Source organism: Polypterus senegalus, chromosome 14 (genome assembly GCF_016835505.1).
Source record: "Polypterus senegalus isolate Bchr_013 chromosome 14, ASM1683550v1, whole genome shotgun sequence".
NCBI classification, from domain to species: Eukaryota; Metazoa; Chordata; class Cladistia; order Polypteriformes; family Polypteridae; genus Polypterus; species Polypterus senegalus.
The window spans coordinates 11,494,220-11,507,922 of record NC_053167.1 but is presented as its reverse complement, the minus strand read 5'-3'; the positions used below and the strand labels follow the sequence as shown (position 1 = coordinate 11,507,922).

The 13,703-nt window shown below is 41.4% G+C and overlaps 1 protein-coding gene across 1 annotated transcript in view; it reads right to left on the bottom strand.

Annotated features, from left to right (window-relative positions):
- bpifcl (BPI fold containing family C, like) overlaps nucleotides 1–13,703 on the bottom strand; it is an 80,595-nt gene that overhangs the window by 14,466 nt on the left and 52,426 nt on the right. The window contains exons 12-14 of the mRNA XM_039735069.1: nucleotides 12,126–12,193; nucleotides 7,677–7,719; nucleotides 1,782–1,845 (exon numbers count right to left, since the gene is read on the bottom strand). Of these exons, the coding sequence (XP_039591003.1) occupies nucleotides 1,782–1,845; nucleotides 7,677–7,719; nucleotides 12,126–12,193 (175 nt within the window). The remainder of the gene's footprint in view (nucleotides 1–1,781; nucleotides 1,846–7,676; nucleotides 7,720–12,125; nucleotides 12,194–13,703) is intronic.

The following is a 13,703-nucleotide window of genomic DNA, read 5'->3' as shown; positions in this document are numbered from 1 at the left end:
TGTCAAAATCGGTTTGAGTTTCATGGTTTGTTTGAATTATGACAGTATTTGTAGGACTTGTGTTGAAGTGACATTCGGCATCTGTCAAGCGTTGTAAGCATACAACCGGTTTCATTGATAACTTCACATACAGCTTTCAGAGTTTAAACATTCATAAACATCAAAGTGTCCACTACTGAAATCGCCACCTGTGAGTCTAAGATGTTTAAGAGGCATTGGCGGTTGTCGAAAGGTGTAAAATATTTGGCCATTTCGATACACTTGAAAGCGACAACCGAACAATTCAGCGGCAGCCATCAACTCACATGCAGAACCATAGGTGAAGGGCTTAAGCATTTCACTCTTCCTGTGCTCCTGTGTATTATAATTATCTCCTGTACCGTCATCAGTCCACACCTTGAACCTGTCCCAGTCATTCAATACATAAGACACAGTTTTCCTCCAGATATCAAGAGTGAGCCTGATATGGCCGTGCAATATGTAACAAAGAGAATGGAAAAGGTAGGTGCCATCTCCGGGCATGGAAACCACTCGGTAAGTGACAGTTCTTTGATCGATGGTGATCACCTCGATAGAAATGTTAATGGGGGTACAGTTGGAATGATAAAGGAAATAGGTACCTGAACAATGTAAAGTAAGTCTAAAATACCTACACAATAACTATAATAGTAATAAATGAAAAATAAAACAGCGGAGAAGCCGTGGATTAAATAAAAAGGCTGTAGTTTGCCTATATAAGGCCGTCCGTTGTTTCGGTCTCTACATTCTCTTCCTTGCTTCGCGTCTCCCTGCTGATAACTACAGCCTTTTTATTTAATCCACGGCTTCTCCGCTGTTATATATATATATATATATATATATATATATATATATATATATATATATTTTGTTGTTTTTTTCATTTAGCTTATTTTAAAAAATCAGTTTGTAGCAGCGCTACTGGGGAGTGAAAATTTCAACTCCCACCGGTCCCTGCAGTGTCTCTGATTGGTCAGCTGCTGAGGGTGCAGGAGCTGCTGGGGACAAGGAGGCCAGCACGGGAATTAAAAGGAGGCCAGTTATACAAATGGAAAAGTCTTTTGTTGTTTTCATGCTTGGAGTACCCTGTTTGTTTAGTCTTCGAGTTCAATTCCTGTGGATTCTTGATTTGTCATGGATTATCTCCTATTCATGTCTATGGACTGTCTGGTGTCTTCCTGCTGTGTGAGGACTGATTTGGATTCTGAGTCGATCTTCGAAGAAAGGAGTGCTCCTGATCCCATCATTCGTCATCTTCAGGAAGTACAGGTAGAACTGTCTTTACATTCACATACAGTGAGTTGGTCTCTGGACTATCTATCTCCATCATTTCACACATCAGTTATCGTTTTCATTGACTTCATTGTGTGTGGTTTTTGTTAGTTGTTTGTTATTGTTGAATTTGTGTTTATTGTATATCGTCGTAAAGGGAAAGTAAAGGGGTGGGATCGTTTACTTTGGGTAGTTCTATTTCTTTTATTATTGTTTAATACATTCATCAATTTCTTTTTTTTTAACCGGTTGCTTTCTTGTCTCTGTGAGGGAATGTGTGTAAGTCAGGTCAAGACTGGGTGTGCTCCTGGAATCCCCACCGAAAAAATAAATAAATCACTATCAGAGGTGATGTGAATCTTAGCTGGGCTTTTTAGTCCGCTACAGATTGTCTGTCCTACACAGTACAGCTAATAAGTGCCAGGATGCTTTCACTTACTTTTACATATACAGCACGTAACTGGTCACTGAAGTAAAATAGACATACATACCATTGACCTTTGGCAGCACTGCAATCTGCAAACCAAGCCAAAAAATCTTCTCCATCGATTTGGTCTGAAGTATAGGAAAGTTACAGAGTTAGGTCTCATAGAAAACTGATTGGGCCGTCACAAATTAAAGGATTAACAGCTTTTCTGCACAAATGGTTGATATGACATAGTCACAACCTCCTTTCATATTAGCAGCAACTCTTGTAAACACATGTTTCATTTAAAATATTGCTGAAAAACTCTACATAACATGGGATTTAATGAATTCAGAAAGCCTTGCTATAGTGTGTCTAAATACTTGAAAACAACTATTTTCCATCACACATGCACAATATCTAAGTTGAAATTGTTGTCTGAGCACTAGAAAGAGTTTATATTTTCATCCAGATTTGTCTCATGGATAAAGTGACTTAACTAAAGAATGAAACCCTTATGATGGATCATATACAGAAAACAGTGAAGATTAAAGTTTATATACTGTATGTTGCCTCATTCCAGATTTCAGCAGCACAACCTGCCTTTGTCTCCCTTAGCATGTTGAAGCTTCTGTCAGAATACACACAGATCCCTAACTGGTGCATTACACTTGAATGCGATACCAACAGTGTGGACAGTCCAGTGGCACACATGTCCCACAGTTTCTGAAACCTTGGCCTGATAATCATTGCATGCAGTTGACACATTATCTGCATGTCTGAGGAGGTTTTCTATCAAGAATTTTGGTTTCTTCTAAAATTCCTGAAACAAATTATTATTTTTACTCCTAATACAGGAGAAGATCAGAAAATTGCAAGCCTGACTCCAGTTTACATAAATGGGGAAAAAAAATGGACCCTGGAAATTACAGACCAATTTGAAGTCTTACTTCTATAACATGCAAAAATATGAAGCCATGATAAGAAAAGATCTCATGAAGTACCGGCATGAAACTGGTATACTAAATAAAAGCCAGCATGGATTTATGAGGGGAAGATCAATGCCAAGCAAATCTAGTAGATTTTTAGAGCAGGCTATAGAAACAGTTGACAAAGCAAAGCATATAACATGGTTTACTTAGACTTCCAAAATGCCTTTGATACAGACCCACATCAAAGACAAATTCTGAAACTAGAATCTGTTGACATCAGAGGTCACCTACAAAACTGGATCTCAAGTCAGTTAACCGGCAGAAGACAACAAGTATAGACAAATGGTGAATGCTCCATATAGAGTGAGGTCATCAGTTCCTCAGAGGTCTATCCTTGGTCATCTGCTGTATCTAATTTATATTAATGATATACAGTAGATTCTGGTGTCGTTAGTAAACTTGTGAAATTCGCAAGTGATACTAAAATTGAAGGGATGTCAGATACTGATGAGGCAGCACAAATAATTCAAAAAGACTAGGACAATCTTCAAATTTAATGTAGGAAAGTGCAAAAGGAATAACAATTGTAAATATAGCATATGATGAAAGACTGGAACAATGTTCTCAGTTCTCCCAAGACACTTGCAAACCCAGACACTCAGACTACTTGCTCAGTCTCTCACAAGCGCCAATAAGAGCCTCCATTGAACACTGCGAAGATCACAGCATCATCAGCAAAGTCAAGATCAGTGAATCTTTCTTCATTAAATCAATCAAACAAAATCAAAATCTTTATTGTCATTGTAGCAATGAGACATTGTACAATAAAATTTAGGTGCAATTTTCCAATGCAAAAATAAAATATAAAAAAAACATAAGTACTCAAGTTAAAATTAAAATAAATAAATATATAAAAAAAGGGAATAAAATAAGTTACAAAATAGTCCATAACAACACAACACTGTTTTCCATTCATACATAACCTGTACATACGTCATATTGCACTTGTCCCTTAGCCAATGTTGACTTGTATTGTATTGTAAACATGAAGGTGCACCAGGTCAGATTGACCACTTAGTAGCATTCAGCATGGTGATGGCTGAAGGATAGAAACTGTTTCTCAGTCTATTTGTTTTAGTCTTTATGGATCTGAAACATCTGCCTGAAGGCAGGCGTTCAAACAATGCATGTCCTGGGTGTGATGAGTCCTGAAGAATTTTCTTGACGGTCCTGAGACAACAGGACCTAGTGAGAGGAGAGGTCAGCCGACTATCTGCTGGGTGACCTTAATGACCCTGTGGAGCTCTTTCCTCTGTGCTACTGTGCAGCTGGAGAACCATGCACAGAGACAGTAGACCAGAATGCTCTCTGCAGTGCAGTGGTAAAAGGACACCAGCAGTTTCTCAGGGATGTTGTTCTTCCTGAGAACCTCAGGAAATAGAGTCTCTTTAGGGTCTTCTTCACTACTTCAGCAGTGTGTGTTCCCGAGGTCAAGTCCTCTCTAATGGTGACTCCCAAGAAGCTGAAGTCTGAAACTCTCTCCACACAGTCCCTGTTGATGATAAGTGACTGGATGTTGTCTGCCTTCTTCCTGAAGTCCACGATGAGCTCCTTGGTCTTGGCTGTATTTAGGAGCAAGTTATTATTCCTACACCACGTTGTCAGCCGCTCCACCTCATCCCTGTAGGCGGAGTCATACTGCCCAGAGATGAACCCTAACACCGTGGTATTGTCAGCGAACTTAACAATGGTGTTACTGTGGTGGGCATGAATGCTTTCATGGGTGTAGAGGGTATATAGCAGGGGGCTCAGCACATAGCCTTGTGGGGAGCCAGTGCTGATGCTGATGGGTGTGGAGAAGTAGGGGTCCACTCCAACCCTTTGAGTGTGATCACTCAGAAAGTCCTTGATGCAAAGGCAGGTGGAGTGTGGAAGTCCTATGTCTGACAGTTTGGTCACCAGTCTGTGGGGTAAGATGGCATTAAAGGCAGAGCTGAAGTCTATGAAGAGCAGCCATGCGTAACTCCCCTGCTGCTCCAGATGGGACAGAACAGAATGGAGAACAGTGGCCACAGCGTCCTCTGTAGACCTGTTTGCCCTGTAGGAAAACTGGTGCGGATCAAGCATGGGAGAAATGAATGAAATGATGTGGTTCCTGATGAGCTTCTTGAAACACTTCATAACTACATGGGTCAGTGCAACTGGCCTGTAGTCATTAAGACTGGTTATGGTCTGTTTCTTGGCCGGAGGCACTATGACAGAGGATTTCAGGCAGGATGGCACAATGGACTGAGACAGAGACTGGTTGAATATCCTGGTGATACCCCAGCCAGTTGGTCTGTACAGTCTTACAGCACGCGTCCTGAAATGCTGTCAGGTCCAGCTGCCTTCCGTGGGTTGACAGCCTGCACCGTGTGTCTCACCTCGTACTACCCCACTGTGAAGATGGAGCTGTTGTTGGTTTCTGGATGGGGTCTGGCTGTCTCTGGTGGAGCCACTTCAAGCCAGGTAAAGTAGTGGTTCAGTTCCTCAGCCAGCGATAAATCACCTCCCACCTCTCTGGTCATATGCTGGACACTCGTCCACTCTTGCCTGCCGTCGTTGCTGTCCAGGTGTTCCTCGATCTTCCTTTTATAGTCTAACTTGGCCTCTCGGAGGCCCCCCTTTAGGCTGGCAGAGCCTATCCATGGCTTCTGATTGGAGTAGACCCGGATACGTTTATCCACTGTGACAATGTCTGTGCAGTTCTTAATAAAACACAGTACGCTGTCACTAAACACTTTAAGGTCTGGGTGTTGAAAGATGTCCCAGTTGGTCCTACTGAAACAGTCCTGCAGCTGCTGAGAGGCTCCATCTGGCCAAGTTGTAACTGTCCTTGTGCTGTTAGGGGCAGTTTTCCTGAGTGTGATGTATGCTGGGATTAAAAACAGTGACGTGTGGTCAGAGTGGCCAGGTGTGGTAGCGGTGTAGCCCTGTTTAATGTTTGTGTAGACTTTATCCAATGTTTTAGCTCCTCTGGTGGAACACTTGACGAGCTGATGGAATTTAGGGAGCACAGGTTATAAATCCACATGGTTAAAATCCCCAGCAAAAATATACAGAGCATCAGGGTTCTTGGTCAGCTGACTGCTAATACTACAATGAAAAAGTTTGATAGCCGAGTTTACATTAGCGTCAGGTGCTGTGTAAACAGCGGTAATCATGACCGCAGTAAACTCTCTAGGGAGATATATGGGTCTGCATCTAACAGTCACATACTCCAGGTTCAGGGAGCAGTGACTGTCAACAGTCACTGTATTTGAACACCAGTTGTTATGTATGTACACACATGGCCTCTCTCCTCTGATCTTACTGGAGTCACTGGTCCTATCATGGCGCTGTGCAGTGTAGCCTGTTAGCTGGATAGCAGAGTCTAGGATCAATGAGTGAAGCCAGGATTCCGTGATCAACAGAACGCAACTGTTCTTTACGTTGTTATTTGTTGCCACCTGTAGCCTCAGTTCATCGATTTTGTTGACAAGAGATCTGGCATTGGTGAGGAAAACACTGGGAAGTGGTGGTTTAAAAGGCTGCCTACGTAACCTTGCTAACGCACCAGCCCTGCGGCCTCGCTTTTTTTAGTTTGTTTTTTTAACAGATGCCAATTGACCCCAAAACTCTACTCACAACACAGTCCATGCAAGTCCATTAACCCCAGAATCAACTGGGAAGAACACAGAGGTTCTGCCTCTACTCTGCACAGCACTTACAGTACAAGTGTACAGGCCGGCCTTGATATCCAGCAACTTCAGGGGATCCTGAAAAGTCTCCTGATACCACAAAGGATAGCTCAATCAACTGAGTCGAACACTTTATGAAAATCGATAAAGGCTGCCAAGAAACTCTGGCGATAGTTGTATTTGTGCTCCGTGAGAACCCTCAGTGCCAGGATGCGGTCGATGATAGACTTCTTAGGCATAAAACCAGACTGCTGTGGTTGCTAGTAGGTGAGGAAGTAATCACGCCTCCTATTGAGGATGACCCTAGCAAGGACCTTACCCAGCATCAAAAACAGTGTTATCCCCCTGTAGTTGCCACAATCCAGGTGATCACCCTTCCCTTTCCAGATAGGGATGACAAGTCCTATTTTCCAGTCAGTTGGGATGACTCCTGTCTTCCAAATGGAAGCAAAGATTGCTTGCAATGCAAGAAGGACAGCCTTACCAACAGCCTGGAGAAGTTCATCCCGAATACCACAGATACCCTGCAACGTTCCCTATTCTCAGCTGGTTCGTCACCTGCATAATCTCAGTGAGACTGGGTGGTTCACAGCTAATTGGAGGATCAGCATCAAGAGCTGTGGACCTGGAGATGTCCAAAGTCATAGCTGCAAGATCAGCTTTAAACTGCTGCTCAAAGTATCCTGCCCAGCAGGTCACAACTTCATCCATAAGGACCATTTCATCACCCACCCTGACTGAGACTCTCTGAGGAAAACATTTGGATGTACTTAGTACATTTAAGAACACAACTGGAAATTAAGGGATATAAAATTAAGAACATGGCATGGCTACTGTATTTAGGCCAGCAGATACAGATTACTAAATATAGCAATATCATTACACAATGGCAGTAAATATATAACAATGTAAAAATATTTGCATATATAAATATCAGATATAAGCAGACAACATCGGGGGCTTCATTGTAGTCAGTGACATTGTTAGTACTGGCTCTAATATACAGTAATGGAGTCATGGTCCAAGGTAAAGACAACGGCAACTGTATGTAGGTGACATCATTTTTCATTTAGGTGAGAAATGTCAAATTGAACTGTTGTCATGCTTTTGTTATTATTTCTTATTAATTTTAATATTCTCATTAATATTTGGTAAGAACCTCAAGAATTAATTTAATGATTATATATTTTTACTTTTTAACAAAAATCTGATTCGGTGTAACAGTTCAGTTTTATCATTGTCTCACCAAGTGACACCAAACCTTTCTGTTAATCTGTAACTTGCAGTTAATTATTTGTTAGTAGTAGAAAAATTAACAGAAATGTTTACCTGAAATGGGCCAACTTCTGAGGATGACAGACTGAGGTTGAAGCTGAAAGGTGAAATAATAAAAAAAAATGAATTTAGAAATTGATAGGTTTACAAACGTTTGACAGACAAAGGCATGTCCATTTTGATATTACTCTAATTAACACAGCAGAAAGAACTTTCATATGAAGTCTAAACCGTAGACAGAATTTTGCTTCCTTTCATCTTTAAGAAAAACACAACACAGAGAACCAGCCTATGCCAAAACAGAACATAGCATGAAATTGTTATAATGGGGATATATTGGTCAGAAAAATGCATAGCCATACAGTATGAGCAAGACCAGCTATGTCAGCTTGAAGATTTGATGTGATGAGTTTAAAAATAAGCTGTGGCAAAAAACAACCTAACTTTAATATTTTTAGACTTTTTTCTTTTTAAAAGGTGCTAATAATGAAAGAGGGCAGCACGGTGGCGCAGTGGGTAGCGCTGCTGCCTCGCAGTTAGGAGACCCGGGTTCGCTTCCTGGATCCTCCCTGCATGGAGTTTGCATGTTCTCCTCCCACAGTCCAAAGACATGCAGGTTAGGTGCATTGGCGATTCTAAATTGTCCTTGGTGTGTGGGGGTGTGTGTACCCTGTCTGGGGTTTGTTTCCTGCCTTGTGCCCTGTGTTGGCTGGGTTTGGCTCCAGCAGACCACAAGTGACCTTGTAGATAGGGTATAGCGGGTTGGATAATGGATGGATGGATAATAATGAAAGACTTCTATATTACTGTATATACTCATTTATAAGTCGGTTCTTGAAACCCGAAAAATTGATCATAAAATCAGACCCCGACTTATACGGCCATTCAAAAATGCGACACATTTTTTTTTTTACATCTTCTTGCCTCCTCCAATCTTGCATCAGTTTCTCAGACGCAACAAATTTTTTTGCAGCAGCACAGTTACCAATTTGTTACATTTAATTCAAAACCAGCTTCATATTTTCTTCTGATCGAATGCTCCATCGTAGATAAGGGATACGCTTACATTAAAGGGATATGAGGGTTTGAGATACAAAAAACACAGAATAGTTTGGGTATTACCGTGTGGTCACGTAGGCACAACAGAGAGAGAGAGGTTAGGAGCACACGCTGATACAGCACATTGCCGCACCCACATAGAAAAAAAGGCATGTGTTCCATGGTTACTCTCTCAGGATGGCGATAGCATATCATAATTTCTTGGACCAATATCGTGAGTTGTCTGCATTCAACTTATACGACCGACATCATAAAATACCGGAAATTATATGATAAAATCCACTCCAAACTTATCTGCAGGAGAACGTATCAGTGAGTATATACAGTAAATAAATATATGTTAAAAGAAATTTCCATCAATTTATTGAACTTTCTTAATTGACTTTCAGAGTTGATCGGAGCATCAGCACAAGAAAGAAGTCACCTCTAGACATCATGCCAGTTCTGAGGGTAGGCTCACTCACACCCAGTCAATGTACAAGACGTGCATGTTGATGAGATCATTCTGGGGACTGCAGACATTTTGCAGTTTTTTTTTTTTTAGTAAGCTTTCCTCAGATGAGCTATGACAGACTGTAATTGAACCTTGGAACTTGTACTCACAAATGTTTCATACATAGCAGCACCTCCAGAATTTGTGTTATTTTTAGTTCATTACACATTGTAGTTTTGTCTAAGTTTCATTTTGCTTTACCTTAGTGTGCAACTCACATTTAATCTTAGGTTAGAATGACGAGTTAACGTACGACTCAAACAAAAAGGTGGACAATATCTGCCTCAAGAGGACTGGACACAGCATAGATTAACAATCCTGACAAGAAATTCTAATGTGCCTATAAATATTATGTGAATAAAGCTGTTGGGACAAGATGGAAATCACCAGAGAAGTTAACCAATAATCTTTATATAGCATCCTAAGGTCTGGAACCCCACTTAGTTTATTTCACATTAAGAACAAACCAGCCAAAGGTGAGAGTGAGATAGACTCCATCCAGTTGAACCCAAGAGACACCACCCATGCACCAGAGTCAAGACAAGCCACCTGGAAGACAAATTTTCTCCTATCTTTCTCTCCCTCCCTCACTCACCCAGATGTTTCTTTTGATGCTGTTCTTCAGCTTCTGTACATATACAGAAATTTTTGACTTTGAAACAAGACTGTTATGGCGCTTTTCCACTGCATAGTACGGCACAACACGGTTCAGTTCAGCTCACTTTTGTGGGGTTTTCCACTGGGAACAGTACCTGGTACCTGGTCCTTTTTTTAGTACCACCTCAGCCGAGGTTCCAAGCGCGCCGAACCGTTAATAAAACGTGAAGCATAAACTGCTGGTCGCTGGTTGGCCGGAGAAAATCGTCATTACTGCGTCACTGGCTATTCTATTCTTTATACACGCGGAAGTTTGTGTCCCGTCTCTCCATCGCTGGACGCAGTTTGTTGCATAAGTGGATGAATGTTTCTTCAGACATTCGAAAGTTCTCCAGCCACTGAGTGTTTGTAAAACCGGGAACAATCACATCCCACCACTCTGAAGCACGGTTAAATGTCCAAACAGATGGTCTGTTGCGGCGACTTTTTTGCAAAATGTGGAAGATCTGTAATATACAGAATCAGCATTTTAATGTTACACTGGCAGTTAAGTTCATTTTATGCTTTGCAACAGTGATAAAAGTTAGCTAGTGATGTGCTTTTTTTAGATGCTTACCCTTGTGTGTCGTCGAGCTAAAGTGTTGTCGTTGTCTGCGTGTTGTTGTAAAAGTTCCACGGTGTCACGGCAGTAGAGGCGGCGCAACTCTAACGACACGTGAATAATCCCGCCCACTCTAAAGTGGTACTAAACTGCAGTCGAAACGCAAACCGAGCCGAACTGAGCCGAACCAAGGTGAGCTGTACTGAACCGTGCTGTGCCGTACTATGCAGTGGAAAAGCGCCTTTAGTAGGCCTTTACATCCAACGTTTACTACTATTCATTGTCATTTATTTAGTTTACTTATATCATTTGCTGCTATTATTAATTATTACGGCTATTATCCTATTTTATTAAACATTGCTTTGCTTTACATTTCTGTACTTTATCTGCACATCTTTAATGTGGTTGAAGTAATAAATACTGGGCTCCTTGTATGGGTAGAAATGGTCTTTTCTGTTTGACAGGGATAGTGGCTGAAATGGAACACCTACAGTAGTGTGCAGCACAGAAGATAGTAAGGCACTGTTGGGTAAGTGGCTTTAACCAATGTGTATCAGCGTTGTTCATCTAGGGTACATCCTGGGACCAAGATGTGTTCACCTTTAGTGTGTAGGAGATGTTCAGAGACACCTGTGTGGAACACTTAGGCCAGTGCTGGAGAGTTCCCATGTAGAGTACCATGGAAGGCTGTAGAGACCCTGCTCATAATCAGTGCTTAAGTGGATAGGGTGTGTCTGTATGTGGGTATCGTCCTGAATTAAGGAATTAACTTACTATGTGCGAGAGTAGACTAATCCATAATGAACTTGGTGAGCCCCAATCACCCCACTTTAATACAATAACAAAACAGAAGTGCTGGAATAGCCAGTACAAACTCTATGATGACAGTAAGTACACTAGGAAAATAGGGAGATGCAGTGGGACCACCTACCAATCTATTGTGCCAATCTCTAAATGTGTTATAGTCTTGTTAACTCATATGTGCTTATTACAGATGATCATATATAATGTTGACTGACTGAAAATTGGGTGGTATAGTGGCGCAGTGGTAGCACTGCTGCCTCATAGTAAGGAGGAGTCCTAGGACCTCTCTGCATACAGTTTGCTTGTTCTCATCATGTCTGCATGGGTTTCCTCCAGTTGTTTCAGTTTCCTCCCATAGTCCAAAGACATGCAAGTTAGGTGAATTGTTTGTCAATGCTAAATTGGCCCTAGTATGTGCATGTGTTTCTCTGTTAGCCCTGCAGTGGACTGGCACCCTGCCCAGGGTTTGTTCCTGTTTTGCACCCTATGCTAATTGGTATAGGTTCTAGCTCCCCTATGACCCTAGTCTGAATTAAGCGGGTTAAAAAAATTACATGACTTAGTTGACTGTAGATCAGAAATTTTCAAGTCCAGTCACAAATAAGTGAACATGAAGTAGTCCCACACTTGTAGTAGAAACAGCCCCAGAAAGGACCCATTGCCAAATTCATTCACAAGCACTCACCCTGGGATAATGATGGACTAGAACTGATACTCACATACAAAGAGTCATGGCGCTGATGCTATGAACATGGCATATTGTACAGGCAGAGCCAGATTCAGAATGTAGTAACTCATGTTTGATGGAACCTTAACTTTAGAAATGCAGATTATAGTGAGACATTACAGTTTTGAAATAAAGAGATGAGAAGTAAAGAGAAGAATACCAGACTTCACATTTCTGAAGAAAATGCACCCATCAACAAATCCATGCAAAAGGAGTATTTACCTTGTTAGCTTAATGCTTCCACACAACTTCTGGTCAGACACAGACAGATCAATTCTGAAGCTGGAATTCTTTAGAAAAAGAGGTGGTAAGATATAATAGGTTATACAATTCTGTCTTCCCACTTGAAGCATTTATGAATATTAATTAAAAATCCTTAAATCCACCTCTAGTCAACAACAACAACAATATTTATTTATATAGCACACTTTCATACAAATGACGTAACTCAAAGTGCTTTACAAAATAAATAAGATAATAGAATTAGTTAATTAGAACACTAATTAACATAGAGTAAAAGTAAGGTCCGATGGCCAGGGAGAACAGAAAAAAAAACAAAAAAACTGATGGCTGGAGAAAAAAATAAAATCTGCAGGAGTTTCAGGCCACGAGACCACCTAGCCTCTCTAGGCATTCTACCTAACATAAATGACCTCACCTTAGTCAATCCCAAGTCTTAAGGAGGGGAGATATAGGTTTGATGTAATCATTGGAAGTGTGTGCTTTCCAGTCAGTTCCTTAGAAGCAGGATGCTAAAAAGTGTTAGATGTTAAAATTAAACATTTTGGGTTGTATCAAAGAAGGTGCAGTGCCTCAGTCGGCTCTTTGGGTGTCTTAGGTGTCTTTATCAGTTTTGTCTGTTCCTCCCCCATCCTCCCCCCACCCCATACATATGTTATTTCCCCCCTTTCTGTTATTTATCCCTTGTGGACTATGGCCGGCAGTTTATCCTGGCCAAGAACCCCAAGCTGCCAGATGGAGCCCTCCCTGCAATGTGGAGATGCCCTGAATTCCAGCAGGGCATCATGGACTATGACGTTTTAAAACACAGCCCTGCTGGATAATGTCGGGGCAGCCAGGGGACGCTGCAGAGAGGCACAGAGACGTTTGTTTTCCATACAGCCCGGATGTACTTCCATGTCATGAGGATGGAAGAAATAAAGTGCTTCCGGGCTGACGAAGAAAAGGAGTTTTCACCCAACCCGGAAGTGTTACAAAGTAACATGGACTGAGGGACAGAAACACTTCCGGGTCAAGGACTATAAAAGACTCTGGGAAATCCTAGATGGGTGAGCTGAGTCGGGAGGAAGGGTGGCAATGCATCTGGGAGAGGAGGATTTAATTATTGGTTTATTGTATTGGTTATTGTTATATGAGTATTATGAAGTGGAGGGTGCTTTGTGCACGTTATTGTCCAAATAAAGAAAATTATTGGACTTTTACCTGGTGTCTGGCATCTGATCTGAGGGTTCAATTGGACAACAGTGCCCCCTATCTGTCATACCCTCTATGCACACATATTTGTTCCTGCTGTTGCCCATAGCTTAGGGGATTCACCCAGAGAACACCCACCCTCTGCAGATGAAGTCCAAGCAGTCTCAGATTCCAGAATTGCTTGTTTTTTTTAATTCAATATCCATTCATCTACCTCCTAACATCTGTCTTCTAACATGCTTTGCACTGTGCAGACACATCCTAAATGAAAGAAGATTTTTATGTTTGCCTAGAATCATTTGAAAATGTGCTTTTGATCCACATAATACTGGTAGATGGCTGAAGAGTTGTTAGCCATTATCCAGA